The sequence below is a fragment of the Eumetopias jubatus genome, unplaced genomic scaffold (genome assembly GCF_037043125.1).
Source record: "Eumetopias jubatus isolate StellerSeaLion01/CBP00866 unplaced genomic scaffold, mEumJub1_p1.0 scaffold_3, whole genome shotgun sequence".
Lineage (NCBI taxonomy): Eukaryota > Metazoa > Chordata > Mammalia > Carnivora > Otariidae > Eumetopias > Eumetopias jubatus.
In genome coordinates this window covers 101,973,149-101,991,638 of record NW_028274809.1, presented here as the reverse complement: position 1 = coordinate 101,991,638, position 18,490 = coordinate 101,973,149, and the positions used below count along the sequence as shown (strand labels likewise).

At 35.9% G+C, this 18,490-nt stretch overlaps 1 protein-coding gene across 1 annotated transcript in view; it reads right to left on the bottom strand.

Annotated features, from left to right (window-relative positions):
- PTPN4 (protein tyrosine phosphatase non-receptor type 4) overlaps positions 1-18,490 on the bottom strand; it is a 221,620-nt gene that overhangs the window by 40,305 nt on the left and 162,825 nt on the right. Inside the window, exons 13-15 of the mRNA XM_028101288.2 lie at positions 18,204-18,272; positions 11,205-11,330; positions 8,237-8,395 (exon numbers count right to left, since the gene is read on the bottom strand). Of these exons, the coding sequence (XP_027957089.1) occupies positions 8,237-8,395; positions 11,205-11,330; positions 18,204-18,272 (354 nt within the window). The remainder of the gene's footprint in view (positions 1-8,236; positions 8,396-11,204; positions 11,331-18,203; positions 18,273-18,490) is intronic.

The following is an 18,490-nucleotide window of genomic DNA, read 5'->3' as shown; positions in this document are numbered from 1 at the left end:
TTACTTAGAGGCTCACTGCTAAATACCTGGTAGATACAGGGAATGAAGCTAAAAATTTTATTAGTGCCAAGGAAGTCAGCCAGGATTAATAATAAATGGTTTAACTGTATGGTGCTCCAGGGAAGTTCCTCTTAAAGAGAAAATACAGTCATTCCAAATTTTCATTAAACTTAATCATTAAATAAGTAGGTAAACCATAATGCCCACTCAGTCTAACTTTCTACATAGAAGTCTTTAGGGAACAAAATACTCTAAATTCTGAGAAGTCTATAAGGACTGCATCAAAGAACATCCCTCTCTTTTTCAGCAAAGCCTTCTTTGAGGTCTACCTTCATGGTCAGGGATTCCAGGTACCAAACACAATACTTTTTTTTTTTTTTTAAGATTTTATTTATTTATTTGAGAGAGAGAGAGAATGAGAGATAGAAAGCACGAGAGGGGAGAGGGTCAGAGGGAGAAGCAGACTCCTGCCGAGCAGGAAGCCCGACGCGGGACTCGATCCCAGGACTCCAGGATCATGACCTGAGCCGAAGGCAGTTGCTTAACCAACTGAGCCACCCAGGCCCCCCACAATACGTATTCTACTAGTTTCAAGTGCCAAGAGCCCAAGCCTTTAAGACCCAATACATTCAAGTGTTGCTAATCCAGGAAAATGTTCCCACAGATGAGAAAAGAGACATGGACCTCAAACATGGCCTGCCGGAAGGGATTCGGACATAAAGATGGACATTCCCTGGCACAGCCTCACAGATGTGACATTTTTAAAAAGCAGTTATCAAAAGCCTCCAAGACTTTACAAAAACCAGAAGTCACTGGACTCCACATCTACCAATTAATAGGTCTCAGTCCCTTGCTTAGGGTTAAGTATAACCATGTAGGCCAGGTGAATGGAAAGTTTTTTTCTAGTTTTGCATACAGCTATCACACTCAGGAAACAGCCTCAAAACTACAGATCTATAGGGCATAGTATAAGGTTGAGATCAGAAGGGAATGGAACTAGAGCAACTTACTTTGTTCTTGGTCCAGTCAACAGCCTAATATATAACAGTTCTAAAATATACAAGAGGGACAAACTCAAGCCTGATCTGTAAAGCAACATCCTAAGTGACCCAAATCTGGTGGTTATGGGCATAACAGTGGCAATGCTCAGTTACAAGAGAGGGACAGTACCGACATTATGGGACATTCTGCTAAAACTGTTCAAGCTACATTACTGGCACTAAAGATTAGGCATATATAGTAAAAAAAAAAAAGCTCCAGAAGTGATTTTTATTACGCATTGCTAATTAGAAATCATTGTCCTGAAACCCTGGTTGCAAATTCATGGCTTGTGGGCCAATTTTGGCCAACATACATTTGGCCCGTTATTTTTTCTTTATAAAATGTGAGTTAATTGGCTCGTTTAAAAAATTACATATGTATCTGGATTTCCAGAATGGAAAATCTGGAAGCTCTGGAGAGAATAAAACTGCATTACCGTTGGTCAAAGCCAAGAATGAGCTGCTGCCTTTAGATGGGCCATGGGCATCCCAGTCCACCTAAATCCCACCCAGGGTTACTTGTGAGATTCCAGTAGGTATTTGAGTATAACCTCTCCTTTAAACATTCAAAGTCCGCAGGAAAACACAGAAAGGAAGAGAGCCAAGCACACAGGCTTGGGTTGGGATTTAAGCCAAGTTCTAAAGAAAAGGTGAGGAGAATGCAGCATGCACTGAGAGGATTAGTCAAGACAGACCATAGGAAAGAACACTGTCATTTCAGATTTCAGGAAAAGGGCTATCTGACTTCTCTCATTGTTTTATGTAACTTTCTTGTTAGAATAACTTCTCAGAGAGTGATGGTCAGGCTCTCCAGATGGCAGATTGCTGTAGAGGGATAGGTTGGTCTGGGAGCTTTTATAAACTAATTATGTGCTCTCCCAGTAATCCCAGTAACTGCCCTTTCTATGTCTCCACATCCAATAACCACACTCCATCTATATCTATGTATCTCTTTTTGTCTCTAATACAGTCTATCAAAGTAATCAAGGATGTCAGCACAGACTCCTGAAATTCTTATTTTGAACAAAGGTTATCAATTACATTTTAAGACATATTCCAAGTATATTAACTCAATTTATGGTAACAAATAACTTCCTACTTCAGATCTAATGTAGAGATTATGAGTATAGTTAATTTATTACTTATTCAATTACCTAGGAAGGTGACTTTCATAAGCAACCCATGCATTATAATTAGAAATTATAATACATTTAAAATAATTTCATAAAACAGACCAGTTCTAAAAAAAGATACTATTTCTAGGCAAAAAAAAAAAACAAAACAACCCCCCGCACCTGCTAATTATAAAAGAACAAAGAGATATCATATATTTTGGAAGAACAACCAGGCAGCACAGTGGAACACAGCAACATTAGAAATAATTCCCCTGAGAGAAGGGACCTATGACTTAAAGAGAAAGCCAGCATCTATCAGACAGTTCAGACAGGACTAGGGAGATAGGAACCAAAGAAAAAAGTGGGCATCAGAGCTCTGGCTGACATCTTACAAGTAAAGGTAATCCTTTGGCTTTAAACATGGGAACTAGAAAAGATCTGTTACAAGGAGGATATAGAAAGAAGTATAATCCTAAAGGGATTATTTTGTTACTTATAAAAAAAGAAAAACAGGCAAGGTAAACCCTGAAATTTGTGAATTAAAAAAACAATGCTGAAGATTCAACTGTATATACATACCACTCATAGAAGAATAAAGTCTATTATAATTTAAGACTAGAAAACAAACAAAACCCATCTTTTCTTGGTACATGGTAATACAAACTTGCCAGGACTGACGGCTCATTTTAAGATTCTAATGTTCTAAGATGGATACCAGGAGCTCATGTCTCCTTCAACTACAGTCACTAGTGCTATCCAAGTTCTCCCTGGGCAGTAACCCTACTACACTTTACTTGTACTAGGTAAAATGTAGATAAAATTGATTCAAAATTCAGACTTCTTGACATGTTGGCTAATTTATAGTGACATTCACAGTATTTCAAAGTAAACACCATTGCAGACTGATTATTAGTTAATGCTCAAGAAAATTTAAAAAGTGCATATAAACTCTCAGGGATAAGATAAATATGAGAATAGAATTGAAAATGTCATATTACTGTATCAGTAGGAATCTACTTCAGAATCAAGGTCCCAGACCTGAAATGCCTGGTTTCAACCAAACTCCAAGTCCCTGACCTGAGCTCCCCAAAGGGAGTACTGGAGACATTTGCCAGAGGTGGAGAGCAGGTTAGGCATACCGCAGCTACCGTAGCCCAGCGACCTGTATAATTAGTCTTGCTGCCACAAGTACAGCAGTAAATACAGTGTGCCCTCTGAGTCCCCAGGGCTCGATCATCTCCTCCCATCATACCTCCTTTGGTTCTTTTACTTCCTTGTCCTAGAGTGGTCTGGTATTTGCAGAATCCATAATACAGATGACCCTTGAACAACACGGTTTGATCCCTGCCAATTCACATACATGTGGATTTTTTACAGTACTGTAAATGTATTTTCTCATCCTTATGATTTTCTTGTTAACATTTTCTTTTCTCTAGCTTACTTTAAGAATATAGTATATATTACATGTAACATATAAAATATGTGTCAGTCAACTGTGTATATTCTAAGGCTTCTGGTCAACAACAGGTTATTAGCAGTTAAGTTTTGGGGGAGTCAAAAGTTATAAGTGAATTTTCAACTATATAGGGGTTGGCGTCCCTAACCCCCATGTTGTTCAAGGGTCAACTGTATGTTGCTAGACTTGATCAAGATTGGCATGGGAATTGGGTTAAGCTGAGTGAGGACATAAAGTTTTCAGTCGTAGTAGCTCAGAGGAGCAAAGTGAAGGCAAATCTTTAAAGACTAAGTGAGAGGAATTGATGAAGTGCGGAGAAAGCTGTGGTGACTCACTAGAAAAGACTAGAAGGGGACAGTCCAGGCAAAACGGCTCAGGGAAATGGATTTGATATGAAATCTGTAAAGAGTCTCCTGTGATTAGAGCCTAAGGATAAAGCTAAGAATTTGGAGAATTCCTCATTGTATTCGACCAGACATCTATACTTCAAACATGTAGACAGATAAGTGGCTGATAATATTCTTAAAGGCTGCCAGTATATCCCCCCAAATTAACAATTATATAATTATTATAGTTAAAATCTACTAAGCACCTTTTCTCTGCTTAACAGAGAAATTATACATCTCATTTACTGTTCACAGCAACCCTATGAGGTAGATATTATCATCCTGTTTTTTTACAGGTGAGGAAATTGAGGCTTACAGCGATAAAATGACTCACCCGAGGTCACATAACTGGAAGTGGTGGAACCAAGTCTTAAACCCAGCCTGAATCCAGAGCTTGTGCTCTGAACATTATGCTATAGTTGCACTTTAAACAAAACAACTGTTAAAAGGCAGGAGCAAAGTTATTTTAACTCAGAGGTTTCCAAACACTATGTAGCAGTAAACTCTTCTCCAAATAAAATGCTTCTCAGAAGCCAATATATAAAATATACAAAAGCTAAGCAACCCTCCTGACAGTATCTGAGGCTTCAAAGGAACTTATCAGAGCACATCCTGAACACGACTATTTTCTATCATGCTATTTGGTTATAAGTGGTAATACTGCTCTGTATTTTAAGTTCTAATAAAAATGACTTATATTTAGATGGAGAGAATGCAAGATCAATAGAGATCTGTGCTCTAATAACACGTATTTTTACTTAATTGAGAACGTATTTCTAACTCAATGGTTTTAATATACTGAAAACCAATAATTTGCCTAAAATGATGGGGGGGTGGGTATTGAATGAGACTGGAGCTTGAAACATAATGTTCAAAATTTACCCACACAAAAAATTTTTTGGACAGATTACCTGTATTAACTTTTGGACATTAAGAAAGGAGAAGGGGAGATGGGAATGTAATTTTAAGAGTGCTCCAATGCCCAATTCTCATATTGGAGTTTTTCAATACAAATAACTTGCTTATCCTCAACTTTGACATTTTAAAAAATGTTAAGTGAAGAGCAAATAATGAAAATGTTAAAGCGCACTTTGTTGTCAAAGAGGGCAAAATATTGTAACATAGCAGCAAAAGATTTGTTAAAACTGTCAATGAAGCCAGGTAGGCAAAAACTTTGCTGATTAATTTCAGTCCAGTCAGCTTTAAATTTCTTCATGAATGCTTCAACAGCAGCAGTCAAAACAGCTCTCCGTTGCTGTCTTTAGCAATTTGTATGAAAATAGAAAATAAAATCTTAACCACCCAACTCAGATGCTTTGTGATGATTTTGTAGAAATGTCCAAGCTTCCCCATTACATATTAATGGGAATATATTAATATTTGTGGTATGAATTTACTAAAATAAACACCTGTTAAGTATTTTCACATTAATTGAGGGTTAATGTTTTTCTCGGAAAAATCACAAACTGAAACAGTCTAGTTTTCTGTGAAACATTTAAAGAAAGGGAGGAAATGGTAGACTGTAGTCTCAATCACCCCTGCCTAAAAATGGTAACTTTATTCTAAGCAGTACAAACAAATTCCTATTTGTTTTTATAATAAACACACCTATGAGTTAATAGTGTTTTCTCCTTGTGAAGCAGGTGACCTTACCAAGTGACTGAAGTCTGGACCCAGATTTCATCTCAAAGGCCCTGTACTCACTCAAAAAACAGGGAACTGGTGAGATGATCTCAAGATTTGTTTCAGTACGTGTTGAAATGCTCTGTGCTTCATCCAACACATTGTCCGAATTCTTTCCACATTTGGCCAAAACTAAAACCCTATGGATTCCAAGTTGTAAAATATTTTCTCTGGATTGCAAATATCAGCCAGCCAAGCAAGCAAGCAAGCAAGCAAGCAAGCAATTGATCAATTAACAAAGCCTTGTCTTAGACACCAAGTTCTGCTGGTTGGCTCAGGTAGGGAAGACCTGACTTTTAGTTATGTAAATTGGGACAAGTCCTGTTAAGTGTGGCTTTCTCGTCTACAAAATGGGGATTACGTGTCTTTCCTATTTCATTGAGTTGTCTTGAACAGTGAGATAATTTCTGAAGCTGACTGTAAGCAACTAATGTAAGTTATTCGTTTATCATTAAGCTTATCTTTTCAGACCTCTCTCATTCTTAAGCTTAAAACTAGCTGAATTTTAAATGCAGTGTTAAGAGATACAAAACTAAATACAAACACATAAGCCTCATAAAATACATGTCTGAAGAGAAAGGTCCAAGCATTTGAAATTCTTGTGGATCAGGATGGGAAAGCAAAACCTGCACAATGCCAATCTGTCCTGAACTTGCATCTCCATTTAACATCAGGAAGCCAGAACAAAGGTTTTTTTATGGGTTGATGAACCTATAAAATGTACATATGGAGATACTCAATTTTATGTGTATGTATACATATGTGTGTGTCTGTATGAAAAGGACTCTTCAAAAAATGGACTGAGATAATTTGGTTAGGTCCTGGGAGTTATATTGTTTCATTCTGCATTAAGATGGGCTTTTGAGATTTCTCTATACGGTTTATTTCTATGTGCTAAAAATATATCATTTTCAAATTTAATCAATTAACATCTCGATCATGTGCTTAATTACTGTACTTTTTAAAGTTTTATGAATTTGAACCGTGACAAGTGGTTGCAAAGGAAATTGTGCTTCATGCAGAAAACAGAATTAACGTGGCTTTGAACGAATGGATCCTTCTGACATTAAAATAAAAAAAAAAAAAGTTTTAGAATTAGAAAACATATAATTATTAAAAATCAAAGTATACAATGATAATTTTTAAAGTAATCAAAAATTAGGGATGCCTGGGTGGCTCAGTCGGTTAAGCGTCTGCCTTTGGCTCAGATCATGATCCCAGGATCCTGGAACTGAGTCTCGCTTCCGGGTCCTTGCTCAGCTCTCCCTCTGCCTGCCACTCCCCCTGCTTGTGAGCACTCGAGCGCTCCCTCTCTGACAAATAAATAAATCTTAAAAAAAAAATTAAATCTCCACCAGTCTTGTCTCCCGTCAACTCATTCTCCACATGTGTCACTGTGTAGTATGTGTCCTTCCTACTCCTCCATCCTTTTTACTGTACACACACAATCAAATTGTTTTACCAAGATATGTTACCAAGACTAAAATTCCACTTGTCTTAATAGCTTAGCCAGTCTTCCTTGGCTGGCCCTATAGTGAGGACAACCACACCTCCTCTATATCTTGTCACATGTTCTGAAGCTCCTATACCTACCTGCTTTGCTAATCAGTCCCTCTACTCTTCACCCATCACTCTCAGACCCCTTCTTTCTTCAGCCCTGATCACAGTCACTACATCCTATACCCCTTCCTTCTTCTCAACATTAATCTTTTTACTTATCTATGTGCCTTATAAAGAATTTCTTTTTTCCCCTAATTCTCACACTGTTTTTACTTGCATATGGACTAACTGCATTATATAAACCAATAAATGAAGACATTGCATGTTATTGTGAGGGTAGGCACGTTGTGCATTAAACTGATGGGGTATAAATACTGAATTATGAAGCTGAATTTATATACGAGTATGTAATATGAGGTAGGAATGAATTTTAAAAAAGATTATTTTCAGTATGATGGTCATCTTACTACTTAGTTCTCCTTTGCTACTTAAATTTTTCCCACATTGTCTATTCATTCTTATGGTTCCCTTCCTGAAAAATATTAAGAAAACTCTACCTTTTAGTATTTAACTGCTTGACCACAGTGCTACATTATCTGCAGAAACTAAAGGTTTAGTCAACAAAGTAATAAGAGGGTTTTTTTGGGGGGCGGGGGTTGGGAGGTGAATACAAAGAACTCTCAGGAATAAATAAGCACATTTACAAATACATAAAAAATTTAAAACACTGCCTAAATAAATGCTTCTATCAAATACCCTAACTTCCCAGATTATTTCAAATGAAACAATGTGGGGCATTATTATTATTTTTTTTATTTTTTAAAGATTTTATCTATTTGAGAGAGAGAGGATGAGAGAGAGAGAGAGAGCACAAGAGGGGGGAGGGTCAGAGGGAGAAGCAGACTCCCCACTGAACAGGGAGCCCGATGCGGGACTTGATCCCAGGAGTCCAGGATCATGACCAGAGCTGAAGGCAGTCGCTTCACCAACTGAGCCACCCAGGCGCCCTGGGGCATTATTATTTATAAGAAGGAAGCTAAATGAAAAAGGTCTTACGGTGATGATTCCAGAACGATGCTATTAGCTTGTGTTGAAGATGGAGATCTGTGATTCACAAACACTTCACTTGGGGAAGTGTGAACCACATGGTCTACCAAATGACCAACTGAAGATGGTCGTAACCGGGTTCCCTCTTGTGTGAATGCAGAATTTCGACTACATAAAGAGGAAGAAAAATTGAGTGAAAATGTGGTTTAATTCAACTTTTTCCAGTTTCTTACTTATATGATTACATTATAAAGTGGGTATATGTTTTAACACTAACCACACTGACTAAGCAAAATCTCTGACAAAGATAGTATGATGCAAACAGAAAGAATACCAAACAGGAAGTGACGTCTAAGATCTGAACTACAGTCAGTGATCTGCCACAAGGGTTTTACCTGTTCAATCTATTTATCTCTACCAACCTTAATGTCTGAAGGCTTTAGTCACTACAACTTAGTGTCTTAATCAGCATTTACAGGATTAGAGCATTTATACCTCATTTTACTGCACTTTGCTTTATTGCTTCTTCTTTTTAAAAGATTTATTTCTTTTAGAGAGAGAATGAGAGAGTGCACGAGCAGGGGAGGGGCAGAGGGAAAGAATCTCAAGCAGACTCCCCACAGAGTGCAGAGCCTGATGTGGAGCTTGATCCTACAACCCCGAGATCATGACCTGGGCCAAAATCAAGAATCAGACACCCAACTGACTGAGCCACCCAGTTGCCCCTCTTCTTTTTTTAAAAAACATATTGAAGGTTTGCAGTTACTCTGCATGGAGCAAGTCTATTGGGTGCCATTTCTCCAACAGCATTTGTTCACTTCATGTCTCTGTCACATTTTGGTAATTCTTGCATTATTTCAGACTTTATCATTACTGTTTTTGTTACAGTAATCTATGATCAGTGATTATGACTCACTGAAAGCTTAGATGGTAGTCAGCATTTTTTAGTAATAAAGTGTTTTTAATTAAAGCATGCACACTGATTTTTTACACACTGCTATTGCACATTTAATGGAATACAGCAGAATGTAAATATAACTTCTATATGTACTAAGAAACAGAAACCATTCAGTGACTTGCTTCACTGCAGTGGTCTGGAACCAAATCTGCAGTATCTCCAAGGTATGCCTGTATAAAGTAAAGGGAGAGGATAAATAATTCAGAAATATCTCTGGTGTGTGTTCTTTTTTAATCCTTATAAAAGTTTTTATTTATGGGTCTTCTTAAAATTCCTAAAAATAAATAATGTATCATATTTCCATCCTCATAAGTGACAGTCACAGGAATTATTATTTTCATTATTATTAATTATGACAGCTAACATTTTAACACTTATTATGTGCTAGGCATTGTTCTAAGCATTTTATATATATCACCTCATTTAACCCTTTTAATAATACTACAAGAAAGACACTGTTATTATAATTTGTAGATGACGAAAATGGGACAAACTTGCTCAAAGTTCAAACTTTCAGTAATTCCAGGGCCCATGCTCTTAACCATCACACTATACTGTCTCTTTAGAATTGAGGAAAAAAACTTTTCAGATCATATCTATAACTGTTTTATTACCTAGGAAATTTAATCAGAGCTACTGCTAATTAATTAACTCAATCATCTTTCCTCTGTCTTCTGTAATTTGCTCTAATTATTTAGTGGTACTAGTAACAAATGCAGAAATGGGTGGCTGGAAAATGGCCCAAAAAAGAAAAATGGTTCTGGATTTTCTTCAAATAGTTGATTAACCTCCGAATATATGCAGTATTTTATAAACAAAGATGATTTAGCAATTTGCAATTAGTAACAGAAAAACCTGTGAGTATCTTTTTTTAGCAGCTTAGCAGCTAGGAAGACACATAGGTATGAGGTAATGTTCTCTAAACCGAACTTTACTTTTGTTATGGTAAAAGTTTATTCTTGGGCTGAAAAACACCCACTGGTGACACAACTTTTAGAATTTAGTACAGGGGCGCCTGGGTGGGTCAGTTGGCTGGGTGTCCAACTCTTCATTTCAGCTCAGGTTGTGATCCTGGTGTCATGGGATCAAGCCTCACATCAGGCTCTGCGCTCAGCACTGAGTCTACTTGTCCAGCACTGAGTCTACTTTGTCCCTCTCCCTCTGCTCCTTCCCCTGCTTGTGCTCTCTAAAATAAATAAGTAAAATCTTTTAAAAAAGTAGAATGTAGTACACACTTATTGGATGTTAATGTGTTTAAAATACTTCTGAAGTTAGACTACTTCAAATATTATATTCCATACCAAAACTCAAATATTTTGTATTCAACCTTTTGGGTGAACAAAGTCTATGAATACACTGATATCTGTTTATCATTATTTAATTACATACATATATTACACATAATACATTTGTTAATACATTATAAAATTAACATCTTCAGCCAGTACAAATTGATTATCTTATTATTATCTATACCAAAGCATAGTTTTGGTGAGAAATACTAGAATGAAGTATATAAACAGTAAGTGGTGAGTAATACAGGCTTCTTAGCACAGATATGGCTAAGCTTGTGGGAACTTATGTTGGAAACCCCTTTTTCCAGACCAAAGAAAGCGGTGGAACAGTTGGGGTAGGAGGTTAGGTAAGATGATCACAATCATTTAGCATTTTCAAACAATATATGCTTCCCCAGGAATTCTGGAGAGCCATATGAAAAAGGATTATGTCAGGAGCAACCACATTTCCCAGATTTTAACTCTACTAACAGATTTTTTTTTCCTACTAATAGATCTTGATTTATTGGCTAGAGACCCATTACTGTAAAGGAAAGTGAGCATCCTTGTTCAATGTTCTACTCCCTCATTCGATGAGACTTTTCCATGCCACTTATGCAGTAAGCTGCAGGCTATGAGGAAATAATGCTCTGGAGCAACAAAAATCATGTTTGACTAAGATATTTAAATGTAAAGATTTACATATTTTGATCTTCAGGCAAGTCTACAGTCAGTCTGTACTTACTGATTAGGAGTTCCAGGTGGAGATCGTGATGGAAGGCTTTGTGTTTCTAACCTGTCATCAGATACTGAATTTCTGCTAACTACTTCCCAATCCATTAATTTCCGTGCCAAGGGCTTACTTGGGGACCTGCAGAAATAATTTGATATGTAAAAAATTTTATTTTTATACCCCCAACTATAAATCAAATTTTAGAATTTGTCTTAATAGATCATATTCTAGATGAGTCACAGTTTACTTAAAAGAAATTAATGCATTTAGTGGCTATTTACCCCATAATTTCCTAAGAAATTAAATCTGCTTTGTATGAAGAAGGAAGGAAAGACATGTTAAGAGTATATCTTAAGACATACTTAAGAGAAAATAGGGAAGAGGAAAAAAGAAAAGAAAGGAAAAAAGCAAAGGAGTAGCGGGCTACCAAGTTACCTCAGAGAGCAAATTATAAATATTGCCTATTCCAGAGTTTCTGAAACTTTAGCTCATCTTGTGATGTATTAAACTGCTAGCATATTATCTTCTAAATACCCTTAAATCTACACCTTGATCCTCTACCTTAATAGAGGATGGGGTGAAAATGATAATTATGTATATTATAATTTTTTACATCTTACATATAGTAGTAGGCTAGTGGATTGTTTTGTTTTTTAAAAAACATCTAGGTTAACATTCTGTCTTGTGGTAAGACAGAAGACTACGTTTTATTACCTATCTATATATTGTCAGCTACCACAGTGATGAAGATGAGAACTAAGTAATCTTTTCAGAAAAGATACAGACCTTTGCAGAATATTAAAAAATATTCAAATTCCTATAGTGGCCAAAATTCATGGAAAATGTATGACATCTACTTTTTGACATGCAGAGTTAATATGAAGGTTAATATAAGGAATTACACTACTTACATAAAAACACATAATAAATAATCTTTTAAGCTGACAGTTTTATATTTCACTAATAAATTCACTGAAGCACATAGAAATAGACTGGACTAAAATGCACGGTAACACCAAGAATACACAATAAAATTTATAGACGTAGTAGGAAGCATTAAAATAATGATAAGTAGAGTGTACTAGTTTTGACCTTTCATGAGACAAAGCATGTAAGTATCTATGTCTAAATATCTAAATTTACCAGGACAATGTATGACCCTAGGTCCTTCCCTACCTCCTGCATTTTATGATTTATGAGTATCTAAATTTTCAGTGCAATATTTTAGTCTATTAATTAAACCACAAGTATCTTAAATTACTTATGAATCCAAACCACACAAGTGCCCCATCATTTTGGATATTCATAGCCAAAACCTTTTTTTTAGCTTGGCCGAATGACATCTCCTTAATTTAAGAACATCATTTCCTAAAAGAGATGTAACGCTATTGATTAAAAATAAAAAAAAAGACACTGGCTCAGATTTCATTTTACATAAATGAATTCAAAGTAATATAAGGATGAACATTTCCCATTATCCTGAGTTAAAATTACAGGGTTTTCCTACTTGAAGACAATCAGGACACCATTTAGCCCAACATCCTAATACTGCTGTGCAAACTCATATTCCTTTAGTCACAATAAGATGGAAAAAAAAGAATATTTCATGCATTTGATTTTTAAAATGAAGATTACTAAAAGAAACCTTAGCATTTACTGCTCTTCTATTAGCCAATTCTCAAAGTTAATAAGATACTCTTTCTCATATATTAGACTACTAAATGTAAACTGCAGGAGTTCATAATCATAGTTAGATCAACTACTTTTGTTTTCAAAGAGAGGGAAAAAGTCATTTGAAGGAGGAAAAAATCTAGCTATACTCACCCACTATAGAGCATCAGAACACTTTACTGTTGTTAATAAACTAAACATGGTTGGAAATGCTCTGCGTTTTTTAAAACTAAATTTCAAGTGTTTTATTAACAGCTTTAACCTCAGAGACCCACCCACTCAAGCTTGCTGTCTATGTTTCCTGTTGAATGTGGAAATTTCAGAGAAAAAGATACCACACTTCATCAGTGTGTTTGCAATGTGGTAAATATATTTTCTGACCATGGCACTTTATTCTTCTGTTGCATGTGAACATTCTTTTGCTTTTCTTCTTAGGTTTTATACAACAATTGAAAAAGTGTGAAAGCAATTCAAAGAGGAGATATACTGGGGGAAAAATTATTTATTTATTATTGCTGAAAACACTTTAAGAAGAAATCTTTTCTATCTATATATATACCACCAATTAAAATTCTAAGAAGTAGACAAGAACTCTAGAATTCTCTAATAGTTTAACAGAATAACTCAACAATTGTTAAAACCATGAGAGTATTTTGGTAGATATGCATCAGGTCTCAGGTCATCACAACAAGATTGTGATATATTACAAAAACAACCCCAGAGAAGCTTAAGTCTTTTGGAGATGGCAGGATCATTAAAACAATACCATTAAATGCAACTTTATCCCTGTTGATGACTTCTTATTCAGAGGAGGATTCATGGAATTCCATGTAACAAAAGAATTGGGACAGTTATTTGAGGCTTCTAATATTGGAATTTTAGCCTACTCTTCATTAAGTAATGCATATTTGTTTTATAAAATAACCTATTAAACAATTTCTCATTTTAATAATGCATATACAAAATGAAGAACTAAGATGCAGGTATAATTGTGAATATTTCTCAAGGTCACATATGATCAAAATATTCAAACACTAAAACTTATAAAGTAATTTGCATGTGATATTAACATTAATAAATACATCTATAATTTGGTGTTCATATTAGAATGTCATACTACAGTGGAACTAATTATCAAATCATGTTCACTATTTTTTTTTTTTAAAGATTTTATTTATTTGATAGAGAGAGACACAGTGAGAGAGGGAACACAAGTAGGGGGAGTGGGAGAGGGAGAAGCAGGCCTCCCACAGAGCAGGGAGCCTGATGTGGGGCTCGATGTGGGGCTCAATCCCAGGACCCCGGGATCATGACCTGAGCCAAAGGCAGACACTTAACGACTGAGCCACCCAGGCGCCCCTCACGTTCACTATTTTTATAAATATCAAGAAAAAAACTTTAAGCTTGTTAGGAAAAGAAGAAAAAAGCTAAGTATTTTGTTAGATGCATTTTTAACAGAAAAGAATCAGAAAAACATTGATTTTGATTTTAACAAGTCTGAAAGAAATGATACAAATAAAGTGTATACTAAGAACTTGAATACCTTTTATATTAAAACAACAAAGTTAAGAGGAAGTAAATTATTTCATTCTTGAGAAATTTCAAGGGAAAGAATTTCAAAAACATTTTCTGTATATTTTACCTTCCTACAGGTGCTTAGCACTTTCTAACTGGAAACAAGGGTATCTAAGACTGTAAGAGAGAAGATTCTGAATAATTTCAGTAGCCATGTCTATTAGAGTAGGCATCTCTGTTATTAATTTTTTTCTTTTCTCCCTTCCCTAATAATCAAAAAGTAACCAAATAACCATTAATATGACACTAAGATTTATATTTAATAGAGAAATGACAATATTTCCTTCATAAATCTAAAAACAAGATGTAACAATAAATCAAATTCAGAATTTTGAACAAATGTTGAGACGATTTACATCATTCAAATTCAAATAAGTTTATCACAGCAAAATGCTATCTAGCCCTGACCAGATAAATCCTTCAAGGCATTGTCACTGATAGTCTTCCTTTTGGGTAGATTATTCATAGACAAATGAGGATGAGGCTAAGCCAGGAATGAAGAAAAACAATGCAGGTAAATTTTATTATTCAAACACATAAAAATCATGTTTGAATAATTTTTTGTTTCAAATGTCCTTACTCCAAGGAACTTAAAATAGCCTTTATTATTTATCTTTACAAGCATTCAAGGCATATAGTACTGGCAAAGAGTCAGATAGTTTTAGCAGTGACTCCAACTCCAGAGGCAAGGAAGTGACAGGTTAAAAGGAAGAATCATAAAGTTAAATCTACAGTTTAGGATAAAAGGATTTAACTGTTTAAAGATTTACTGACATAAATGACTAGATTTTTCAATATAAAAGAAAATGCCTATAATACATTAAGTGAAAAAATAAGCAATAAAAAGTATGAAATAATTTTTAAATGAAATAAATATATATATACACACACACACATGTCTGTGAGATATACATGGCAAAATATAGTAATAGTAATGAATAGTAAGTACCAATTTTTTAAGGGGGGAGAGGGGTGAGGGAGGAAAAGAATCTTAAGCAGATTCCACGCCCAGTGCAGAGCCCAAAATGGGGCTCCATATCTCAGGACCCTGAGATCATTACCTGAGACGAAATCAAGAGTCAGACACTTAACCAACTGAGCCACCCAGGTGCCCCCCAGATTTTTTTTTTTTTTAAATATTTAATTTATTTATTCATGAGAGACAGAGGGAGAGAGAGAGAGAAGCAGGCTCCCAAGGAGCAGGGAGCCCGATGCGGGACTCGATCCCAGGACCCTGGGATCATGACCCGAGCCGAAGGCAGACGCTTAACCATCTGAGCCACCCAGGCGCCCCAGATTTTTTTTAAATAATCGTGTTGGGTCATGATTTTTCTTTATATTATTTAGCATGTTGGAGTTTTTCCCTTTTTAAACAGGGAAACCTTGAACCCAGCTGGGTTTCCCATGTTTGGGGAAATCACAGGGGTCAGAATGGTCTGAGTGCAATTTACAAGCCTCTCCTGAGAGAGCCATCTTTGTGATCATAGTTATCTTCCCTGCCACGTAAGTACTGGCATGTTGGGATTTTAAAAAAACAATGAAGTATCACTTATATAAGTACAACAAACAATAAAGCCATTTCTACTTTTGGAGAGAGAAAAGAGAAAAACAAAAACTCCTTTTACTCAAGAAACACAAAACAGAAAGGTCTTTTTGATGAAGACTAAGAGCAAAAAATTAAGGTAAAACCAAAAGCAAAATTCTATAATTAATTTTTTATGTCTCTAATGGCAGTAGACACCAAGCAGATGAACTTTTTAAGGACTTACCCTCTGTAAGCCATTTCCACTGAAAAAACACTGCTTCATTTAAAACACATCTACCATACCGCACACATTACTACAAGAGCTGGGGCCAGTGGAGTGAATAAAACAGACAAAACTCCTGCCTTCATAGAGCCTACATTCTAGTGGGGGAGAGAGACAATAAAGGAAGTCATTCCTCACAGCTCTGAGACAGGAGGGCAGCCAAGCGTTCACCTATCTCATGCAGAACAGCAAGAACTATTCTGTAGAGGTTAAAAGTGTGGGTAAAAACTGGGAGGCCTGCATGAGAATCCTGCTACATCCCTTACTACCTCAGTTAAATTATTCCAAATGCGCTGTGCTAGGTTTTCTCACCTGTAATGGAATTTATCTCACTGAATTATGGGGATTGTGAGATCATACACAAAAATTGCCTGGCATCGATAAATGCAAAGTAAATGTTAGCCACTATTAGATACACTGGCTATCTTCTGTCCCCTCACAATCCCATACAGTTGATTCCATCACAGCAGCCAGAGTGATCCTCCATCCACTCCCAGATTTTATTATGGAACATTTCAAACATAAAAGTATAGAGAATAGTTTAATAAACACTGCACTCAGGCCTCAGGTTCAACAATCATCATCATGGTCAATCTTGTTTCCTCCCTACCATTTACTTGAACCCTCTCACCCCAATTATTCTGAAGCAAATCCTAGAAATCATGGTATTTGTAAATATTTCAGTTTATCACCGTAAAACATGACAACTCTGCCAGATTGTTAAAAATGCAAGTCAGTTTATACTCCTTCCAGGGGAGGATCTCAGCCCTTAAATCCAAAGTCCTTACCATTTCTAACATGGAGCCACACAAGTTCTGGCTGCTACCTATCTTCCTCTCTAACCACTTTCTCTAGCACTGCCTTGTTCCTTCTGGCCCATTACTGGCCTGCCTACTCTTCCTTCAACATGACAAGTGGGCTCCAGCTCCATGGCCTTGTGTTGCCTCAATCCTTTACTTACATTAGATATCTGTTGCACCAATCAGAATTTAAGCTCCATGGGACTAAGCTGTGTATTTTGTTCTTCATTGTATTCCCAGGGCCTGACACAATGCTCAGCAGAGTAGGTCTTCGATAAATATTTGCTGCCACCAATTTGGTCATTCTTCCTCCTTTCATTTATTGGATAATCCTGTTAGACTGTTGCTCACACATCTCAAACTAGACCTGTGCCAGTTTAACTCCTTTTTCCAATACAAATTTGTTCTCTTTCCTGTATCCCCTTGTCCATTTTATGTCACTCAAATCTGATGGTCTTTCCAGATACTCCTGTCTCTAACACACCTCCATCTAATTGATCAACAACTTCTTATAGTTCTACCTACAAAATGTTTCCCAAGTTTGTTCCCTAGTCTCCATTTCATCACCACTGTTTCAGTTCAGGCCTTCGTTATTTTCACTTGGATTACTGCAATAACCTTCTAATTGGTTTCTTAGTACTGAATCCTTACTTCTAACCCATTCTCCATCAACTGCTCATAAACCTGTTTTCTAAAACATATACCTATGTCATTTCACTCGTTAAAAAGCAAACTGGTTACAAACAGCTCCTAAAAATATGAAGATAACTAAATGGCACCCCAAAAAATAAACTTATTTAACAATGTGATTTAAAGAAATACGGAAATGGACTGAATACTACATGAAATTAATCATTATGTTTTTCAAAAATGTTTTAAAAAATGAAGGAAATGAACTTTCTAACAAAATGTTACATTAATAATTACTTGATTCAGCCTCGTCAGAACTATAATGCTTGGCACAGGGTTTATCTCACTCATGTAAAAAACAAAAAAAGGGAATGAATAAACTAGACAAATTATTTCATTACTCCCTCAACATAACTTATTTAGTTAAATAAAGGATCATGTTATAATTCTGTAATATTTGGAAAAAGGGTTTTTAGTAATTTTAATCTTTTAAAAACAATTCAGACACTGAAATAGAGGTGGCTTACCTTGCAAATACCCTTTCTTTATTTGCTTTTTCTTTGCCATACTGAACTGACTGGACTTCAGTTCTCCCACTGAAATACATAAACATGCACAACAATAAAATCTTAAAGAGAACTCTAAGATAAAATAAGAACATACAACATGATTATATTACAACTTCATAAGAGACACATTTCTAGCAGAGACAAGGGGGCAGAGGATAAGAAGAAAAGACTGGACTAAATTCCAGTTCTACCTGAATGGATGAAGCTTATTTATGGCTCTTCCACTAATGAACAACGATGTGTTC